Here is a 21115-nt window from a genome sequence, read left to right on the forward strand (position 1 = left end):
CAATTTAAGCTAATCAACGATAACTCGTAAAAATATAAAAGGTTTATATCAACCCTCTCTTCTTAAGAAATCTAGATCACGCAATTATACAGACAATGTCTATAATTGAAGGAAAATAAGTATCTTGTAAAATACTTCTAACTTCTAAAATAATTCTCTCTTTTTTTCAATTTAAGCTAATTAACGATAACTCGTAAAAATATAAAAGGTTTATATCAACCCTCTCTTCTTAAGAAATCTAGATCACGCAATTATACAGACAATGTCTATAATTGAAGGAAAATAAATATCTTGTAAAATACTTCTAACTTCTAAAATAATTCTCTTTTTTTCAATTTAAGCTAATTAACGCTAACTCGTATAAAAGGTTTATATCAACCCTCTCATCTTCTTAAGAAATCTAGATAAAGCATAATGACAACTCGCGCATGAATCGCGTATAATACACTTTTTACCTGCTAATCGCAGTTCCGCCGGATGTGCGAATAATGCTCTAGTCAAGGTAACCGAGAGAAACAAATCTGTTGCGCACAAAAGCGCACGATGCAACGAAATCAGTTCATCATCCGGTATAGATGATGTTAGTCGCGGATGCGAAAAATACATTTGCATCAGTGTCTTGCGTTATCAGTCGCGTACGGAAAGAACAACGAATTTAGAGCAGGAAATTTTTCCTCTGGAAGTAAACGATAATTTTTTACAGATCAACGCTGTCATTCTTTCTATGAGAAAATTTTTTTTGTTAGAGTAGAGTTTCTTAAAATTGATTACGACTGATTATACGAATATTGTATGAAAGTAGAGAGATTTTTTTAAAAGTGATCATCTATTTATATTCATATTTAGAAAAATGTGCCGCTTATTGCTGCTGCTTTTACTGCCAATAGTAACTTCGAAACCGTGCGAGCATTCGGATTATCGATATTATACGTGCCAAAATAATTCTCTCTCTTGCCCTGGCGATCAGAAATGCACATTCATCGATTACTGCCCGGCGGTTGTATCTTTAATGGAACGAAACGAGCTTTCCGCCCACAGGTAATATCATATCATATTTTTTGCATTATAAAATATATACGCGTACATGCATACATACGCAGATTTTTCGACTACAGATTACGGCAGGCTGTTTGCGGATATGATCGAACGCGCATGAAAATTTGCTGCAGCGTAGACAATTATTCCGAACGGCCGATATATACGAATCAGGATGCGTATCTGACACAATCGTCTTCGAAATCTCAATGCGGAAAGAGTCTTATTCAAAATAACATAGATAATTTAGGATCGTATCCTTTCGTCGCGAGGATCGGTTTTACAAGCAAGTATTTGTGCTTGTATTATATGTGTCCCAGAACCCGCTCATTTTTTTCTCTTAATATTGAGAATTTAAGTATTTGTTGTATTATATAACGTCATTGAAAATTTTTCATTGAGTGCGTTAAAACTTGAATTCCTTAAGTTTCTCAATGAAGTTGTCTCAATGCGGCTTCAGTAACACTATGTATACGACAAACTATACTCAAGTTTATCTATTTGAAGGAGAGATTAATTAGCTATATTTCTTTTATTATACAAGACATGCGCTTTCAGATTGTTAGCAAGAATTCGTTTTTCAGATACATTAACGAGTGAGATCAAATACTCGTGCAGTGGCGTGATTGTTAATGAGCGTACAGTATTAACTACAGCTACATGCGCACTCGCGAAATCGGACAAATACAAATTGTATGTATATAGCAGTCCAAAATATAACGAATAATCTTTACTAATATTTTCGATTGTATAATTAAGCCTGGAATCGAGCATGCAATAATTTATAACGGTTTTTATTCGTATTTAGATGCTCTGTGCTTATTGGTGAATATAATACAGAGTCGGATCCAGATTGCAATAAATTGTTTTGCGGACACAATACCAGTAGCCATGATATATCGTATGTAATAAAACATCCGGGCTACGACGCCGCAAGTTTTTCCAATAACGTTGCCTTACTTCGCCTGAAGAAGGCTATCAATTTTACAGGTATGTACAATTCAATGTATACATATGTAAGAACGTTTTGGTGATCGGTCTTAATGAAATGCACATCCGGTCTTCTTCAGCCACAGCGCAACCAATCTGCTTTATACCGGAAGATAGATACGTCAGCTTGGAAAGTACATGCACCGTTGTTGGCTGGGGAAAATTATCCGGTCAAAAAGGTATTATATATTAATTAAACAAACTATCGTAAAGCAGTAAACTGTAAGCAGTGTTTATGTGTGATGTTCAAATGCGATAACCCTGTGATCCAGCACAACCACCGACGCAACAATCATTACAACTAAAACTCGTACCTAAGCAGCAATGCTCAGATTATTCAAGCCAAGGTCTGTCTGTTGAGTTGTGCGCCAAAGGAGACTGTGAACCTTGTTCAGGTTACAGTGGAAGTCCCCTATTATATAAATATGCGAACACATACTTCCTGGTATATTACACTAACATTATATATATATATATATATATATATATATATATATATAATGTTTCTATATATATATATGTATATACTATAAGTCATATTTCTCATGTTTATATGTATATTTTTTTATCAGGTCGGAATCCTATCATATGGGTCTAGTTGCGACTCAAGCACCATTTTTCCATCTGCGTTCATAAATGTACAGAGATACACACGATGGATTTTAGAGAATTCCTAAGATTGCAAATGCAATCGTCTCAAAATGGTACTTAAGAACACCGATTGGTATTGCATTTTCACGAGTTTTATTTTTTTAACTATGAAATATTATTTATGTTTAAATATATTCAAATATTTGCCACGCGTCATTTCCTTAGCTTCTTCTAGACCCAGCTGATAAGCTAAATCGTGCAGTTTTTTCACTTCCGAGATAAGCCCGGTCATTGTTAAATTACCCAATTCTGCAAGAAAATTTTTTACGATATTTAGCAACACAAGATGAAGAATTATATGTTAACGCATATTAACTCACGATGCAATTGACTTATGTCGTCCGCTGAAAAACTCGCAGTCCAAAAACATGGCTCTGTCTGCGGTGAATTTTGAGCGACAAACTCATGCACACCTGGAACTTCATTGCTCGCTACATATATGATGTATATTATGTATATATATCTCAAAAAGAGATCTTCCAAAAAAGAGATACTCACTTTGTTCAGGCCATAAATCGGGAGACGCTCTATCCAGTTTCTCTAGACTCATTAGGCTCTCCTCTACGCAAGATAAATCTATAAAACAGGAATTCATCACTTTACTCGTATAGTTGAACTTGTACTTGAAATGTGTTCATTATAATGCAAAATATTATTTTATTCTTGGAATTTAGTTTTAAATTTAATTCAATAACAAAGATCAATTTATATAATACTTTGTGCACAATTTATAGAATTTGAACATTTTTTAAATACATAATTACACTCTCTTTCCTAAATTATTAAACGAAACAAGCGATACATTGGTAGAAAATAAAATCTAACCTTTTAATATTTTGCATCTTTAAATTTACAATAATATTTCAAAAGGATATCGTTATCTTCGATTTTATTTTTTGTTTCTCTCTTTCACAAAAGAACTATTTAACGACATGATGACAAATAGGAAAGATAAATAAAAGAGAAAAAAATAATACAAAATAGTTTAAGAAATTACATGAAGAGAGAGCATTACATAACATATCTGGTATATATATTTGGTATATATAAATAACCTCACTATATACACCAGCCTAACCAGTGTACTCTGACAAACTTATCTCTGCACTTTTGTTCTCCAAAGCTCCAAACTTACCTGGTTGATCCACAGATTCTTCAGCGGCCATAATGTTCGTCGAATTGGAAGGAAATTGAAATTTATGAAAATGTTTTTTTCAATGAGAAAAATCGACGGAAGGAAAACGGAGTGGGATACTTGACGGGACAGGATACTTGAAACACACGCACTCTTTTCAATCCTCTAGAAAAAGTCTGGAGCAACAGAATACAGCTTCGCGTTACGTATTCGTCTCTTGAACCGTCGTCATCCCTTTGCGCAATTCCTTGGTCAATTCAGCCTGTTGCTGTAAAATGTAGACATTTTGCACTTTTCGACGCTCTCGTCGCTCGATGTCGCGCATTACCCCCAAATGAAGTTGCTCCCTATAACGTAAAGCAGCCCGTCATTTAATTGCCTCGAGTAATAATTATTCAAATAGAAATAACGCGCGTACTCACTTACCTGTCGTATGCCTGTTTGTAATGAACGTAGCCTATTATTCCAACGGACACCGAGCAGCATAAACCGAAAGTGACTTTAGACGCTGTTGACATTCTCGGACATTCTCGAAGAATGGTACACGTCGTCAAGTTGTCGCACATGGTCGCGCGAGGCACGATGGGATTAGTGTTGTTTTCGGAGACGCTCCTCTGCGCATGAGCATTGAACATTGGGGTTTGTTCTTTTTAGCTGCACTGCTAGACTAGTGCAATAAGTTCAAAAGAGACAAACATACTTTCTTTCACTCTAACTAATTGCACTAGTGCAGCAGATAAAAAGAACAGGCCCATGGTCTCATCGAGGTACCAGAGAAGAGTGCTCTCAGAGAGAAGACTTGGGCCTGTTCTACAATGAGTCGTAAGTCATAGGCAAATTGACCAATCATGGTTGATTATTTCAAAAATAATCAACCATGATTGGTCACATTGTAGAATGGTCCAGTCTTCTCTCTGATTTTAACCCACGCTGAAATTGCCAGAGTGCGCTACTGTATATTAACACTGTGATTTGGGAGTGTCAAATCTAAATACATATTTGTTTGTGACGTAAAACGTATTAACAGACATTATTACGCGATTATATTGTAATTACTATTTTGTAATTACTACAAGATTGCTGCAACAATCTACAAATTTTTCATATTGAGAAAGCTAAATGCTGAAATGTACACCTATAAATTGGCAGAAAGAGTCGAATTAGTGTGAGGTAAAAGTCGCAAACTGCGTTATTTAATGTTTTCGAAGGTTAGTCCTTTGTGATCTAATAAGTTTTAAAAAAAGCTATATTTTTTTTACTTTCTTCAGGCTATCTTATTCTTTCTTTGCGGTATGATTTGTACTGATAACACATGAAATATAGAAAATAAGCATATATTAGAAATATTTTCTGATAACTTCACTTTTACTTGAAGAAAATAAATACTGAGGTACCTCTGCAAAACCTTATGTATATGTATGTAAATAAGCGAAGCATTTAATCTGTAACCTTGAAAACTTTCAAGTACAATCAGTACAAATATGTAGATTATTTAATCTATACTTTGAAAATTTTTTTATGTCTACAATATTTTATATCAATATTTTATATCAATGCAATTATGGATTAGGTTTGATATCGCGTAGTAAGGTTTGTAATTATTTTAAATAACTTGCAATTCAAGGTATTTTTTGAGAAAGATTAGAGAGAGATCATATATATATATATATATGTGTCCAAGTCGAGAAATTAATATATTAAATACTATATGATCGTTTAATATGGTTTGAATATTTTTATATAATTAATAATAATATTATGTAATATTAAATATTTATATAATTAATAATAATATTATGTAATGTTTGTATGTATCTAAAAATATATATTTTTAGATACATACATTCTTAAAAATATATATATATTATTAAGATATTGATTTATAATCATATACAAGATTTTATTTTTACAGTGCAATATTTATAAATTAATATAATATACTATTAATCATTACTACTATATTTTAATATATAATAGTAATAAAAACAGTATTTTTAATTTTTTATTAAATAGTTTCTCATTCTCTATAAAACACATGAAAAATAGAATTTCTCTAAGAATTAATTCAAAAATCTGTTTAGCCTGGTTTAAATATGATGATTCTGACTAATGATCTTAATGATAAGATATGTTATTTATTTTATTTTCAGGATCAAAGTAAAAATGATATTGTTCTCAGCAAAAAGCTATCATATCTATTACGTCATGGCGCTATAAAGGAAGGCTTAAATATTAAACCAAATGGCTTTGTTGTAGTTGATGAGTTATTGAACAAATTGCCCCATTATACCATTGATGATATCAAGAGAGTAGTAGAAAATAATAATAAACAGAGATTTACTCTCAATATTGCTAATGGTGTTATAGAAATCAAAGCAAATCAGGGTCATTCCATATCTAAAATTAATGAATTAAATCTGAGAATACTCGACGATGCAAAATTTGATATAATTCATGGGACTTATTTTAAATATTGGACGACGATAAAAAATGAAGGTTTATCGCGTATGAAAAGAAATCATATTCATTTTGCCAAGGGATTAAATTTTATTAACGGCTTGCGCCAAAGTGCAGAACTTTTTATTTATATCAATTTTGAGAAGGCGAAGAAAGATTTAATATTTCTTGAATCTGAAAATGGTGTTATTCTCTGCACTGGAAATTTAAAAGGTTTTGTGGAAACAAAATATTTCCTGAGAGTAATTACTAAATATGGTCAAGCATTGAGCTTTGATTAAAAATATAAATCTTTTTGAACTTTTTATTTTTACATATTATTTTTACTATTAAATAACTGAAATATCAGCAAAAAATATTTTGCAAGAGTAAAAAAGAGGGAGATAAATTAGCAATTATTTAAACAACTGCATATATTGTGCATTTAATAATGACTTCTAAACCATCTGCTGAACCTGTTAACTATGCAAATAATCAAGTTGCTACAAGTTCAAATCGTCTTGAAGTGAAATCGCACGAGAATAAGTTTCGAGAAGAAGATCAGTATTATTTACCAGGAAGATCACTTTGTATTGCTCCTTTACCAAAAACTATATCGCGAGAGGATTTAGCGAAATTCCTTCGCCAGTTTGGTGCAGTTAAAAGGGATCGTTTTGGACGGAATTCTCTATGGATTGAATATTATGATAGGTAATATTTATAATGAAGAACTAAAAGAAATAAAATTATAATTGTAGTTAGTTATAATTAATTTTCTAGCATATGCACAATGATTTACATTACAGTTTTAAATATATTAAGAATTTTATTAGAGTGTTATTTCTTTTTTCCTTAAAATTTGGTAAAAATGATATGCTGTAATGTATCAGGTTACATTATGATTTATACAATCCAAATTTAGAAAAAAAATAAAATTCTGTTAATATTTAAAAGTATTTAGATACAAATCTTTAAGTCATTGTCTTATATTATAAAATATTTTATTTATATTGCTTTGTAATTTGCAGTGCACCTGTTAATCTTTTAATGAGCAAGTCAAATTGGTTTCCAAATGAAAAATTATGTCTGAGAAGAATTAAGAAAAATAGAGAAAATGCTGGATTTAACAGAGGTACTTAGCTCTATAATTATATACTACTCTATAATTATATACTACAAATTTTTTTTTAAATAAATATATTTACTATTCCTATTTCTCTCATGTAATACAAGTTTGTTTATTGTTTCATTAGAAAAAAAAGCTAATAATATACAAAATAAAACTGAGGAAGAAGAAGATCCAATAGGTTATGATCGTATAAAAGGTTTTATTGAAACTGAAATAACATTTGATGGCCAATTAACAGCGCTTTTGAATACAATACAGCTTACTGAATTTGAATTAAAAACACGATACGATGTCATTTGCACTCACTTGAATGAGATATTTAGACCAATCTTTCCAGAGTGTCAAACATATAAATTTGGTTCGACAGTAGCTGGTTTGAGTTTTAAAGAGAGTGATTTGGATATTTATATGTACGTTGGTGAAATTGGTAAGAGATATTATTTTACTATTGTATCGCAATATCGTTATACATATTTAAATAACATTTCTATTTTGTTGAAGGTTTACCACCGGCTTGTCATAAACCAGATATTCCACCATATATGCTAACACTAACAATATTCAAAAGAGTAAGGAGAATTATGTATAGCATGAAGTCTGTTTTTTCCAATATAATATCGATCCCTAAAGCAAAAACGCCTATTATAAAATTTCGTTACATACCGACTAATGTCTCTTGCGATATCTCTTTCAAGAATAGTCTAGGTATTTATAAAAGTAATTTCCTACATTATTGTGCATCGCATGATCCTCGATTACGACCACTAATGCTGCTCATCAAGTATTGGGCGAGGCATTTTGGAGTTTCCGGTATTGGAAGAATTTCTAGTTATGGATTAATATGTCTGATTATCTTTTATCTTCAACAAGAATCAGTCGGTCTTCTTCCATCTTTACTAGATCTTCAAAAAACATGTGTTCCGCACATTATGTACGGATGGCAAGTAAATTTTAATGAGAATACCGTATTACCGCCTATCAGCAACAGCAGTAGTATTGCAGAATTATTTCACAATTTCTTCTCTTTTTATGCCACGTTTCACTTTAATTCATGTGTGATATGTTTGTTGGACGGAAAAACATATTTAGCAGCTGACTTTACGCAAATAGACAAGTTACCTGATTATATGGACAGATACAAAACTTGCATCATGGAGAATAGTGCCAAGAAATTAGATGTTCACAAACCATTATGCCTTCAAGATCCAATTGAACTTAATCAGAATACAGCAGCAATTACATCGGACCGTGCATTAATAGCGTTCCAACATTATTGCGTATTTAGCGCCGAAATTTGTGCAGCCGCTAAAGTAAATAATTACGAAAATTTATTGAAAATATTATTTAGTACAGTACCTCCTCAATTAATATCGACGAAAAAAAGAAAAAAGAAATTTAAAAGTACGATACGGGCTGGTCGTTTCCTTCATGCTGGATTACCAAGTGACTTTGAAACACGTACAGATATTTCTAACAAAGAACAGTATAAAAAAGATAATTGGTATTTCATGATTTTTAATTTAATAAGAGATATCTTCGAAATGATCTTTAAATTACAAGTCGAGGTACTCCTTGATCAAGAAGCGAAACAACAAAAAGTTGAAGTATTATCCGATGTACATACTAGGAGTCATCAGAAAATAACGTTTCATTGCACAGGCAATAAATGTGTATGGTATAACAGAAAGAAAAATAATAGAACTCTATTGGACGTTCAATTAAGTCTATTGGAGAAAGAAGCTATTATGTCAGACAAGGTAATGGAACAATTGGACGATGAGACGAATAACATCAAGCTAGATTTTATATGTACATTAGAAAAGGCGGATAATCCTGTAGCAGTAATTATAATCTTAAACGATGAGGATAGTCAGAATCACATCTTTCGACAATTTGAATGCTTTGTAAACAGTTGGATACCAAAAATAATAGAGAAAACATTGTTACATATGTTACAATTTAAAAAGACTTACAGCCAATTACTGTACTACAAGAAACCGTGATGGTCCTGTGCATATGTATGTGTATATATCACATACACATTTTAGCATGTATGGACCAAAGATTAACAATATTTTATATAATTTCATCAATGTAATTTAATTTGTAATAACATTAGAAGTCATTAATTTCTAATATTAGGTTCTTCTAATATTAGGTAATATTCTAATATTAGGTAATATTAGGTTCAAATATATGTTGCCCATTTAGGATACATATATATATATATTTTTCAAGAAAATGTATAAATTTAAAAGAATGTGATTTTAAGATAGAAAATATAAAAAGATTTAAATTTTCTTTTTCCGATATTCATATTATTAATATATAATTATATTTATTGAATATATATGTGATTAATGAATTTCATATATAATATGCGAACTATAATTCAGCATAATCAAATTAAATATTAAATAAATACAATTTTTTACAAGTATAAAATGTTTGTATTTTATAATGAAGGATAGGTACAGATTTTACTTTTTTATAATGAAGGATAGGTATAGATTTTACTAGACAGTATATTTAAAATTTTTTAATTTATTTTTCGATACATTTTGTATTCTATTTTTTTAGATTATAAGAAAATATGCACTAAAGCTCATTAGTTCAGAGTAATTGTAATAATTATATATATTTTACTTATATGTATTATATGTATAACAATTTTTTTTCTTCAATATCTTACACATGTCTAATCTTAACTATGTCATTTTAAATGCAAGAAATTAAATAACGAAGTTAAAAAATATATATATATTATATATATATATATATGTAGATATTTCTTTTTACATATATATATCCAATATCGCTTCGGATTCAGTTCTGTTCATTTCATTCCAGTACGAAATACGAGACATTAGGTTTGTTCTTTTTAGTAGAATTTTTTGCACATCATTTTTCTTTTCCTTTCATTCTTTCACACTTTTAAATATATATATATTTGTCTCATTCTATTCCGTTCTAATTCACCTAAAAAGAACAGCCCTATTAATAAAGAGATTGTTGAATATAACTCTGTGTAAAATTGGTAACGGTTTATAAAAAAAAAATAATACGGAAGTTACAATGCGCATTTATCGTTATTAATAAATGTAAGGTGTAACAGCAAAAATAATCTCTATAAAATTGCATAAATATATATACGATGACGAGTGAAATCTCGTACAGGATATTTAAGATCTAATCAGGAAAGTTGGGTTAGGTTAGATGAACAATATGGTGGATTAGAGAGAAAGAGAGGACTTTTTCATCGGGACTCGCGTGCATTCTTCGCATTAAGGGTATTGTTTTAATCGTGCATTCACACTTTATATTGAAGCAAGACTGCATCTTTATCTTTTTAGCGATCGTTCGATAATTGATACGTGCATTTATGCGAAAGTTTTGCAATAATATTGCAATCTCTTTTCCCAACATTTTTTTCACGATTACACATCGGAGACAAAACAGAAAACCCCGAATCTTAAGCCTTCGACTAAATTCCGATTAACTTAATCGGCCTAATTAAGTCAAGAATTATCTGCAGCAAAATTTCCAACTGCATACATTATTTGTCATTTATTTCTAATTTAATTTCTCTCCCTATATATATATGTCAAGTAATAAAAAATAATTTTATCTCTGTTAAAAGAATGCAGGTAATTTGATAAATTAAAATCAAGTTAATCAAAATTTAATTTAAGAAAGTTATTGTTTCATTTCTTAGATTGAATCAATTAGGTATATTTATATTGAACATTTTATGCAAATTGAATTATTACATTGTCAGTTACTTATCAATGTTATAGAATTTGGCAAAAACAGGTATTTCTAATTGTTAAAAATTGCAGTGTTATATTGAATCTTAATGAACATGTTGAATAACTTTGTTATGTTACAGACATACTCAAGAATAAGGTATAGAGATTATAGAATATGATATTACATGCGATAAACTCTAGCCATATAATTAAAAAAATAGCACAAACCAACTAATTGCGTCTAACTACTTGCTCGAGCATGTTATATCACCTTTCCTATAAGAATTGAATTGAAGCAAATGTGGTAACAATGTAAATACAAGCGGAGTAATTAAGTTTTGTGCAAATTTTAAAAGTTGATATAATTAAAATAATATTCTACATTGATTACTTCAGATTATTGAAGTAATCGTATAAGTTGGTGAGCAACATGACCGATACAAATGATAAAGAAGATGACAGTCAAGTGGAGATAAAGCAAGAAGACGTGAAGCCTACTGCCAAGATACATATAAAGCAACCTCATGAGCTACTCAAGGATTCCTCGTTGAAAAATACCAATGACGATGTGCAACGTGCAATCCAGGGTCTTAAGGAGATACCAGATGAAGAACTACAAGAATTCCTTGATGACGAAGACTTTATGCAAGGATTGGACGTCGTAGATGCATGGGAAGGAGATGAAGAGAGAAATCGCGAAAATGAGCAAGACAAAACAAATGCGATGGAACGAAAAGAGAGACGATCCTCTAGGTAGTGTCTTTAGTGTATATAAATGATTCTTATGTTGTATGTGTGTGTGTGTGTACACATACATACACATACACATACATATACATATACAGTGTTTTTGTACAAAATGTTTTTATGTACAAGTCCAGTTATTACAAAAGAATTATAATTAATTGTGATCTTTTTTTTTTATTTGAATTAATCACATTAATTTATATTATAGAAGATAAATTACATTCTAATTACATTAATTTATATTATAGAAGATGTATTACACTCTAATTTTAGCAATTTAATTATAAGTTACAAAACTATATTATCAGACAATTTGTATATTTTGCTGTATTTATTACATGTAATAAGAAAACTTATAATAGTTATAATAGTTATATATATATAATTATTTCTTTGGCAAACAAATGATGGTAAGAGTAATTATAGGGAACGCCACCGTCCTGAGCCTAAAGGATCTTACAGCCGTGTAAAGCCGAAGAGAGAAGAGAAGAAACGCGAGGAAATTCGTCGAGACCCTTTGAAAAGCACGAAGGATATCGAACGGGACAAGATGCGAACGAAGAGAGATACTGAAAGTAAACTTCTTGCCGAAAAGGAGAAGGCGATTAAGCATTTGCTTGATTCGGACAATGTAGTCCCACCTGGTACGGAAACTGAAGCCATTCAGAGCATCACGGAGGAACAAAATAGGGAACGAGCGCAGCGCGAAGCGCAACGAAGCAGAGAACATCGCAGGAGCAAATCGTTCGATCGTTATTCCAGATCGAGTCCGGTACGACGCAGAACTCCCGATAGACTTCGATCGAGTCCTCATCGACGAAGGAGTCCTTTTGTAGCTAGTCCGGAACGTCGTAGGAGTCCTTTCAGAACAAGCGCGGAGAGACATAGAAGTCCTCATCGATACAGTCCAGGCAGACGAAAAAATTCACCACGATATTTCTCCGACCGAAGAAGTCCCATGTTAAGTCCAGATCGTCGAAGGAGTCCTAGACGACTTAGCGGGGAACGACGATCCAGCGCAGATAGAAGGTGGAGCGCTGAACGATCGCGAAGAAGACGCGCCGAATGGATACATGAACGGTAAGAAAAATAATTCGTAATTTTTATTATATAATTCTCAGACTTTCGATTTCTTATTTATTTAAGAAAGAGAAATTTAGAAAAATCCATCAATCACAATCCATATTAATTTAAAAATAATCATTCTTTTTTACGCTACGTGTGTATGTTCCGCGTATGTATGCGTGCGTGTACCTGTGTGTACTATAAGAGCCATTTTATACAAATATGTTTATTACTATTTATGTGATAGAGAGAGAGCTGTACAAGCATTTTGCATTAAACGTTTTATATTCTTATTGTAATGTATGTAGAAATATGTATACAGACATATATATCTACTAATGTAATAGAGACTGTATCTTAGTAATTTTATCTTAACACATCGCAATTGTAACTACTTTAAATTGTTAAGCCGAAGAAGTCGATCTCACGATCGGAGGAGCCGCAGTATGGAACGTAGAAGACGCTCGAGCCGCTCGCCCACAAGCAGACGATACAGCCCTCGTCGCCGAAGTCGCACGCGCAGCAGATCTGTGGAGAAGCGCACGAGGAAGCGGTCGCCCTTCATTAACGAACTGGCAAGACAATTGAGAAACGAAGCAATGATGCCGACCGGTGTGAACAGCAGTGGATATGTACCACCCGCAACAATGGAAGGAATTGCACCGCTGCTCAATCCACCTGTGTATCAACAAGAAACGGAACCTCGACCACCGCCACCACCACCACCACCATCTGTAGCGCCTTCGACGTACATGCACCAACCAGGTCCACTTGCACCGCCTTTGCCGTCATCATCTATGTTACCTATCCCGAGTGGACCGCCGTTTGTGAATTTCGAATCCATGCCGGGTGTACCGTCAATGAATTTCGAACCCATGCCACCGCCACTGCCCATGCCATCGCACATCCTACCTCCAGCCGAATATTCCTCCGGTCCCGTCATGTATAATCAGTCGAATGTCGCCCCTCCTATTCAACCACCACCCCCGCCATCGACCATCTGTCCAGCCTTGCTCCCTACGCCGGTACCGTCGCCACAACCTGTGCCCGCACCGGTGATGGATCATACACAAATATCATATAATCCGTCGCACACTATGACCTCTGTTCAACGATCGCCGATTCGTCAATTTGAATCTTCGAGCAAATCTTCGAATCATTCGACTGCACCGTCCACGTCGTCACAGAATTACGCGGAACGTGGATCAGCAACATCGTACACTGAATTTCATGCTCCGCACGAGGAACGAATGAAAACACCCGAACCACCGGTCATCTCCAAACCAAAAGTAATTTTAATACATAATTACGATGAATACTTTTTATCTTGTTTTAAATTCGAGGAAGCGTTTATCGCTACATCGAAATTAGTGGATATTAATTTATTTTGATTCATCGTATGGAGCGTTATTTCAATTACAAATGAATAACATGCAGAAAATAGATTAACCTTTTTTTTATGACTTGATCTTACAGCAAAAAACCAGCTTATCCAGTCTACTGGAAGCGTCTGTTTCAGCCAAAGGTGCGAGTATGTTTTTACTTGTTTCGTGTTTCATTGACAAATTTATAGAAGAACTTTATATACAGTTCATTTTTTAATCAATCATAAAAAGTATTTGATGTAATTTGTCAAATAATATTAATTTTTTATATTTTTTATCACATCCTCTAGATCCATCTAATATACCGGTGCTATATCCAGGTAAGAATCATGACATTTTTAATAAAGTGTTTATAATCGCGCGCTTCATGTATGTGAAAGTTGCGCGATGTATCTATTTAATATATAATCAAAGTGTACTCTTTTGTATAAAGACATTTGTGTGCCCTATTGTATGATTAATGTGCGTGAAGATTACAAGAAGCATGACATGCGTATCTTTATAAGCATTACGGCATGCACATCCTTCGGCTGTTGATTCTACGTGAATCTGTTTTCTTTTCACTAATAGGATTCAAGCCTGAAATAATGCGGCATTGCGAACAAGCGCTGTGCCAGCTTCCACTTGAGGATCCACGTTTAAAGATGAAGGGCAGATTTTTCTATGATCGCAATGAAGAAGGTGATACGAAAAATGACGCCGAGGATCATACATCGAATTCGATACTTCTTCAGAAAGGCAAAACCAAGATATTTTGGGAAGAGAGCAACAAAGAGGAACAGCCGATACCGATTCCAAAATCGACAACTCAGATGCATCAGAAGATCTGTCAAACAGATGAATTAGAAACGGAAACGAAGGGCGTGCAAGTATATGTCACCATGGTTGACGTTGCAACACAGGTATATTCGCCTACACAGCTATTAATCGATCTCCAGTCGCCAATAAAGGAAGACAAGCGACCGATAATGGAACGTCTTGATCGGAGCGGGATACGGGAACCGTATGAGCATGCTTCCAGTTTTCGTAACGTCGACGATCTCAGATGGAGTTTAAATAATTCTTCGCAGAGACGTTTTTGGAACAGACAAACATCTCCTTCTAGAAGATCCACCGACGAGCATGAACATCATGTAGAATCTGTAGATCATGGATCTAGAAACTTAAGATTAGAATCTCCTGTTAGAAATAGAGATGAATTCTCCACTCATATTGCAGCACGTGATCATTATAATCATAGCAGATATTCGCCAGATTATCATAGACGTTCTATGGAACGCGACGATTACCATGACAGGAGGAGTGATCATAGCCGCGGAGAAAGTCCAATGGAATTGGAAGAATCCGACGATGAATTAGTGGATGACCATACATTCCAAAGAGAACACGATTGGCATGGAAGGGAAAAGATTTTGAGAGGCAAAGGTCACATTTTGAGAGGAAAGGGAGGAAGATCGTATCGAAATCGCGGAAACTTTCGGGGCAAGTTTTAAAACTATTAATTACACATACATCGAATAGAATATCATGTCAGTAATGATAACTTTAATGACTTTCATGTTAACGTATATATGTATATATTGAAAGTTACAAGGAATATTATATTAAACATGATCATAAAAACCACACATAAATTGTTATTCTGTGATGTTATGTACATGAAATTTAATTGATATCAAAAAAGTGAAGGGAGATGAATTTTTAAACATGAATTCATAATGAGTTCCGAATGAAGAGGATTATATAAATATATGCTCAAATATTTCTACATAAATGTGTTTAACTAAAGGATTGTGCAAATCGCGCCAATAATGGAAAAAAATAATGGAACAGTGTTTGGAAAAAAAAACCACATCATTATCTCCTTTTTCACATTGCAAGACTTGTCACAATCAGAATAATATTATATGTAATATTGTAATATGTATTATAATATTTGTAACATTGCATACTACGCAATGATTAATACTGTTTGATTATTATCACTTTTATTGTAGATTTATATATGCATAACTGGCGATAAAAATATGACAATTTAATAAAAGAAAAAGTACATACAATTAGTAGAACAATATATGAACCTTATAAATACACACACACAGAAAACGTATGATACATAATAACGCTAATGTAATGAAGATTTACAGCAGAAACAATAAAGATTATGGATGGAATGTATTATGGAATTTGCAAAAAAGTATACATGAATTTTTTTGTGAAAATAATTTTTTTTTAGAATTCCTTTTATCATAGGTCATTATTATTTCTTGTTAAAGATTGGATATTTCATTGACCATCTGTTCTCATGGTTATAGAAATATCATTGTAGAATAGTTATGCGGAAAATGTTATGCAAAGAGATATATATATATATATATATATATATATATATATATATATGAAGAAATATATCAGAAAAGAGAAAAATATATATGTTTACGGATTTATATAAACAAATTTATTTTTAAATAGCGTATCTCATTTTATTAAGACTTTTATTATTGTAAACTAATTCAGAACTATATACATGCCATATCTGATTTATTCTTCGTTATACATATGATTTTTATAAAGAAAACAGTTTATCGAGTGCCATCTCACCTCAAGAATAATAATATAATAATTATGTTTACCTGTCATGCATTATAAGTATGCGTGCACTTGTTAATAAAGTTTTCCATCACTTAACAATGTATATATCTTCAATGTATATCACTTAACAATGTATGATTTTCTATTATATAGTTTCGTTGACACTAAGTAATATCGAAATTTGTATTTATTTCAATAAGTATTTAAATTGTGATGACAATGTGTTGAAAAAAGTGAGCAAAATTTATGTATGTATATACATATATATTTTCTCATATTTTAAATATACTTTCTATGATGTACCAAATTGTTCTGTGCACACGTAAAGCTTTTCAAATTTAATAGTTGATTTAAATAAGTAATAATACTTTTACAAGAGTGAGGCTATCTATTTTTTTATCCATTTTTCCTCTAATTATAATTATGTGTGCCTTTAAAAGATTATTTTACTAAGAGCAAAGTCATTTATTTTCATAATTTATAATAAATTTGTTATATAGATATAACAGATATTACAGATTTGTGATTTTTCCTTCTTAATTGTTTTTTTTTTGTACTAGTTTAGTGATATTTTTATATGATATATATATGAAACACATTTTATTTATTTTTATTTATTTACTTTAATTTATTTACTTTAAGTGTACATATTTATATACATAAATCATATACTATACCGATTACTTTAGAATAAATATATAAACGTGCACATAGAAGTACATAATAGATCAATACAATTAATTGATCTGTATATCTGTATATGATACAATAAAAAAAACCATTTTTACAATTTAGTGATTATTTAATTGTGTATATCCGTCAATATTTTGAAAAAAATGGTTTGATACTTTTAAACTTGATATAAATTGTTAATGCGCCTTTTCAAAATTAAATAATATACTTAAATAATATACTTAAATTAAATAATATACTTAAATAATATACTTAAATTGTTTTGTTTTAATTTTCAGATACGCAATTGTCGATTGCTCCGGCGAACAATTTATATTACAATTTAACGCGATTTGCGTTTATGAACCGTCCAGTTCATCGATCAAAGATTGCTGGCAAATAATTCCCTTGTCAGCCTTGTTCGGATGTAAATGCCTTATCATCGCGTGTAATTCCTAATGACTTCAGCAGAAATGGAAGAATAAATCACTGTATCCCAAATCTATTTTCTATTACGAATACGATTAACGACTCATCTTTAATTAACAGCTCTTTTCAAGATAAGTATTTTCTTCCCGAAAAATCGCGATTTTCTTAGTCTTCTAGCAATCAACGCGAAATTATGCATACTTGCCTCGCGATTACATTTTTCGCAAAGTCAGAAAGAGAGATACAGAGAAGCTCGAAAATTAAAATGCAATTGCCGAAATGTCTGTCGATTTTTTTATACACGAACCAAAGCGTGACAATTTTATTTTTTTTAAAGTTGAGCTTTATATCAAATAATTAATTTGCTTTCTCTACTCGTAATTTATAACGTAATATTAATAACGATTAATTTGGTTTTTCTACTCGTAAATTAAAACGCGTCCGGCATCTCAATTCGCTCGATATCGACGTTTAATTCGTTCACCGGATATCGATTCGAAATCACCCTAGGTATTGCGGGGGCGACGCGACGCGTAGGGCCGGCGGTGCGCGCACCGCGCGCGGGGCGCCATCTGGCGGGAGTCGGGCGCATTCGCTGTTGTCAAGCGGCGCGGTATCGCGTTGGCAGACCTGCGGCGGGTCGCGCGACGGCGCGGTACTCGAAGGCTGTGCCGAGATATGCGCGCGCTATCTCTCTCTCTCCGTCACGACGGTGGCGCCCGAGTGCGCCGCCTGCCGGCCGATTCGCCAAGCATTCGGCATGGATCCAGCTCCATGTTCGCCCGTGAAAGCGATGCGGTGTCCCCGCGGTTAGGACGTTGTACGATTCTCGTGTGTGCTGCGAGAACGTCGCGCGTTACGCGTCGCGCTCGTCGCGGGCTCGTCGTGATCGGTGCTCATTCGTGCGCGTCCGCGAAACAGTGGTGCGTCGAACGACCTCGTCTCGTGTGTCTCAGTGTGGCGTGGCGGCACAGCAACAGCAGCAGCAGCAGCAGCAGTGGTAGAGGCATCGGCAGCGGCAGCAGGGGCAGCGGCGGCGACAACAATCTCAACCCGGTGCAGCTCCTACGAGGCGTCCGCGGGGGACCTCGTGGAGGCCGATCACGGCTGCGACGCGAGCTGGCGAGGAGGAGCGCTCGTCGGTGCGTGTCGGCGGCGGTGGCGACGGCGACGGCAGCAGCGGCGGCGGCGGCGCGTGCTGCGAGGACGAGGTGAATGCACGGCGGCCGCGGTGTGTGCCAGTGGTGTGCGCGCTCGTCGCCCGTGGAAACCCGCCAAAACCCGCGGCCGCGAACAACCACCACCGTCACCGTCAACAGTAACGTCGTCGACGAGAAGAAGAGCGACAGCAAGGACGACGACGATCCCGGGAGGAGCGTCTCGGGCGGCCGCAAAAATCCCGTGAGCATCAAAAACAATAACAAATACATCAGCGACGTTGTTATTAACGGCAGCATCCGTCGCGCTGCTACCGTAGCGCGACAGCAACGACGACGACGACAACAACAACATTGTTATCGTGCAGTCTCGTCGACGTTGTCTCGTTTCTCGCGCGACGCCGTCGCCGGTTACGGCTAGTTTCGGCTGCTGCTGCTGGTGGTGGTGGAGAGAGAGGAAGGTCGCGCTCGTGTGACGGCAACAACGACGGTGACAACGACGACGGCGGCGGCGATTACCGCCGAGCTCGCACGTCGTTGGCGGCGACAGCGGCGGCGGCGACTGCGTTCTGTTATTATTTTGCCGCGGTGCTTTTGACCCTACGTACACTGGGCGAGTTCATTGCGACGCTCAAGCGGGGGGTGTCAGCCGGTAGTACACGTCCGCACCGCGCTCTTCTCCTCCGTCGCCTCTCCCCCTCCCCCATCCGTCTGGCGGCAGCGCCGGCGTCGACGGAGGCGGCGGGCGCCTCGTGATCGAGGTCGAGGAAGAACGCCGGAAGATCGGGGCGCGTCCTTAAGGCGCCCGGTCGGTCCCGTGGGGTCCGGGGACCCCCTCAGTCTCCACTTGGAGGAAGAGGAGGAGGAGAATTTCCATTTTCGCGTCGCGTCGAAAAATCGTGAAAATCATCGCCGAGTACGGCCAGGCGATCGGCGAGCCATCGTGGGATTTCGCGCTGCACGCGGTGACGCCGACGACCATAACCTGAAAGACCGGACAACGCGCGCGCTCTCCAACTGTCAGATCCCCGACTCCGCTCGGCTGTCAAACGCGACTGTTCTTCGCGGCAGCTCGACTTGCTTTTCGGCGACGAGCGAGGGAGTCGTTCCGTGCGTTCGCGAGCGAAGCCGCGTCGCGTCGTTTTCGCGCTCGAAAAGTTGGCGCGCGAATCAGCGCGCGTTGACAGCTCGGCGATAAGGTGATTCTCCTCCCGCCAGTGCACATCTCGGAGAGATATACATATATATATATATATATTCAGTTTTCATTCCCCCCTCCCCCCACGTTCTGTGAAGTGAAGTGCGCGACTGTTAAATCTGTGAAACGTACGTGATGTGTGTGCCGCGTATGTAACACACCCACACACGCATACATACACATATCTGTATGATTGAGTGCGCCCGGTAGTGCGGGTTTTCTTCCTCGTCGTCGTGCGCCGAGTGTTTTTCTCCTCCTCGAGATTCTACCCCCGTCTGGTACCTCGTCTCCTGTTCCACGGTGTCGTCGGGATCGTCCGAGGGGAGGATCGAAGAGGGAAAAACGCGTTCCCGCCTGTGCGAGAGAGAGAGGAGCCGCGTCCAAGGTACGCAACATCGATTCTTTCTGCTCTCATCGTCCGAGTTTTTTTTAAGGTTAGATTCGACCGCTCGCGTCGCGCCAGTCGATCGAACGGTCGAAAGGCGAGCGCGTGTCGTCGCGTCGCGCATTGTTTACGTGTGCGTTGTAAGCGTGCGTTCGTCCGCGTTTGTCTCCCGCTCGAGCGTGCCCCCCGGTTTCGAAATGCGCGGAGGCTCGTTGCACGCGAAGAGATGCGTTTTCAGCGAGGTGCGCCCTCGTCCGATCCGCGAATCCTTCCACGACGACGGACCTAACCTCAAAGCTCGTCGTAAGTATTAACGCTGCCTCTCTGTTGCCGCGCCGCTGCCGAACAGCTGTTTAAGCG

At 35.7% G+C, this 21115-nt stretch overlaps 7 protein-coding genes across 14 annotated transcripts in view; 5 read left to right on the forward strand and 2 right to left on the reverse strand.

Annotated features, from left to right (window-relative positions):
• Window positions 1–21: 21 nt before the first annotated feature.
• On the forward strand, window positions 22–2702 carry LOC105251091 (chymotrypsin-like protease CTRL-1). Its single transcript, XM_020027453.2, has 7 exons — window positions 22–1038; window positions 1116–1321; window positions 1620–1728; window positions 1844–2025; window positions 2106–2204; window positions 2298–2470; window positions 2598–2702. The coding sequence occupies exons 1-7, from the start codon at window positions 851–853 to the stop codon at window positions 2700–2702; spliced, it is 1062 nt and encodes a 353-aa protein (XP_019883012.2). The 5' UTR covers window positions 22–850.
• Window positions 2562–3998, reverse strand: LOC105251085 (protein lin-52 homolog). Of its 3 annotated transcripts, none has more exons than XM_011257617.2 (4): window positions 3812–3998; window positions 3175–3252; window positions 2997–3089; window positions 2562–2925 (listed from the first exon to the last, which is right to left on the reverse strand). In XM_011257617.2, the coding sequence occupies exons 1-4, from the start codon at window positions 3840–3842 to the stop codon at window positions 2792–2794; spliced, it is 336 nt and encodes a 111-aa protein (XP_011255919.1). In that variant the 5' UTR covers window positions 3843–3998; the 3' UTR covers window positions 2562–2791. The 3 variants fall into 3 exon arrangements, with proteins under 3 accessions (XP_011255919.1, XP_011255918.1, XP_011255917.1); XM_011257616.2 differs by having other exon boundaries at window positions 2997–3095; XM_011257615.2 differs by having other exon boundaries at window positions 2997–3107.
• Window positions 3968–4393, reverse strand: LOC105251086 (protein PET117 homolog, mitochondrial). The gene is made up of 2 exons (XM_011257618.3): window positions 4238–4393; window positions 3968–4158 (listed from the first exon to the last, which is right to left on the reverse strand). The coding sequence occupies exons 1-2, from the start codon at window positions 4375–4377 to the stop codon at window positions 4014–4016; spliced, it is 285 nt and encodes a 94-aa protein (XP_011255920.2). The 5' UTR covers window positions 4378–4393; the 3' UTR covers window positions 3968–4013.
• A 414-nt stretch (window positions 4394–4807) lies between these two features.
• Window positions 4808–6574, forward strand: LOC105251088 (tRNA 2'-phosphotransferase 1). Its single transcript, XM_011257620.3, has 2 exons — window positions 4808–5019; window positions 5962–6574. Exons 1-2 carry the CDS (start codon window positions 5008–5010, stop codon window positions 6547–6549), a joined length of 600 nt encoding a protein of 199 aa, XP_011255922.1. The 5' UTR covers window positions 4808–5007; the 3' UTR covers window positions 6550–6574.
• Window positions 6575–6602: 28 nt separating this feature from the next.
• LOC105251084 (speckle targeted PIP5K1A-regulated poly(A) polymerase) lies at window positions 6603–9576 on the forward strand. The gene is made up of 4 exons (XM_011257614.3): window positions 6603–6958; window positions 7276–7379; window positions 7501–7803; window positions 7878–9576. Exons 1-4 carry the CDS (start codon window positions 6699–6701, stop codon window positions 9377–9379), a joined length of 2169 nt encoding a protein of 722 aa, XP_011255916.1. The 5' UTR covers window positions 6603–6698; the 3' UTR covers window positions 9380–9576.
• A 919-nt stretch (window positions 9577–10495) lies between these two features.
• LOC105251083 (serine/arginine repetitive matrix protein 1) lies at window positions 10496–16524 on the forward strand. Of its 3 annotated transcripts, none has more exons than XM_011257611.3 (8): window positions 10497–10666; window positions 11266–11282; window positions 11522–11878; window positions 12299–12952; window positions 13347–14226; window positions 14414–14462; window positions 14613–14642; window positions 14893–16524. In XM_011257611.3, the coding sequence occupies exons 3-8, from the start codon at window positions 11556–11558 to the stop codon at window positions 15813–15815; spliced, it is 2859 nt and encodes a 952-aa protein (XP_011255913.1). In that variant the 5' UTR covers window positions 10497–10666; window positions 11266–11282; window positions 11522–11555; the 3' UTR covers window positions 15816–16524. The 3 variants fall into 3 exon arrangements, with proteins under 3 accessions (XP_011255914.1, XP_011255913.1, XP_011255912.1); XM_011257610.3 differs by having other exon boundaries at window positions 10498–10666; window positions 11266–11437; XM_011257612.3 differs by lacking the exon at window positions 11266–11282 and having other exon boundaries at window positions 10496–10666.
• A 3096-nt stretch (window positions 16525–19620) lies between these two features.
• LOC105251087 (serine/threonine-protein kinase minibrain) overlaps window positions 19621–21115 on the forward strand; it is an 80695-nt gene continuing 79200 nt past the window's right edge. For 3 of the 4 annotated variants that reach the window (XR_003123664.1, XM_025414739.1, XM_025414742.1), the window contains exon 1: window positions 19621–20755. The gene's annotated coding sequence lies outside the window, so the exon portion shown is untranslated. Of the gene's footprint in view, window positions 20756–20831; window positions 21059–21115 lie in introns of those variants that run through there. The other variant, XM_025414740.1, reaches the window with a different exon arrangement.

This window comes from Camponotus floridanus, unplaced genomic scaffold (assembly GCF_003227725.1).
Source record: "Camponotus floridanus strain SB8 unplaced genomic scaffold, Cflo_v7.5 scaffold89, whole genome shotgun sequence".
Classification (NCBI taxonomy): Eukaryota; Metazoa; Arthropoda; class Insecta; order Hymenoptera; family Formicidae; genus Camponotus; species Camponotus floridanus.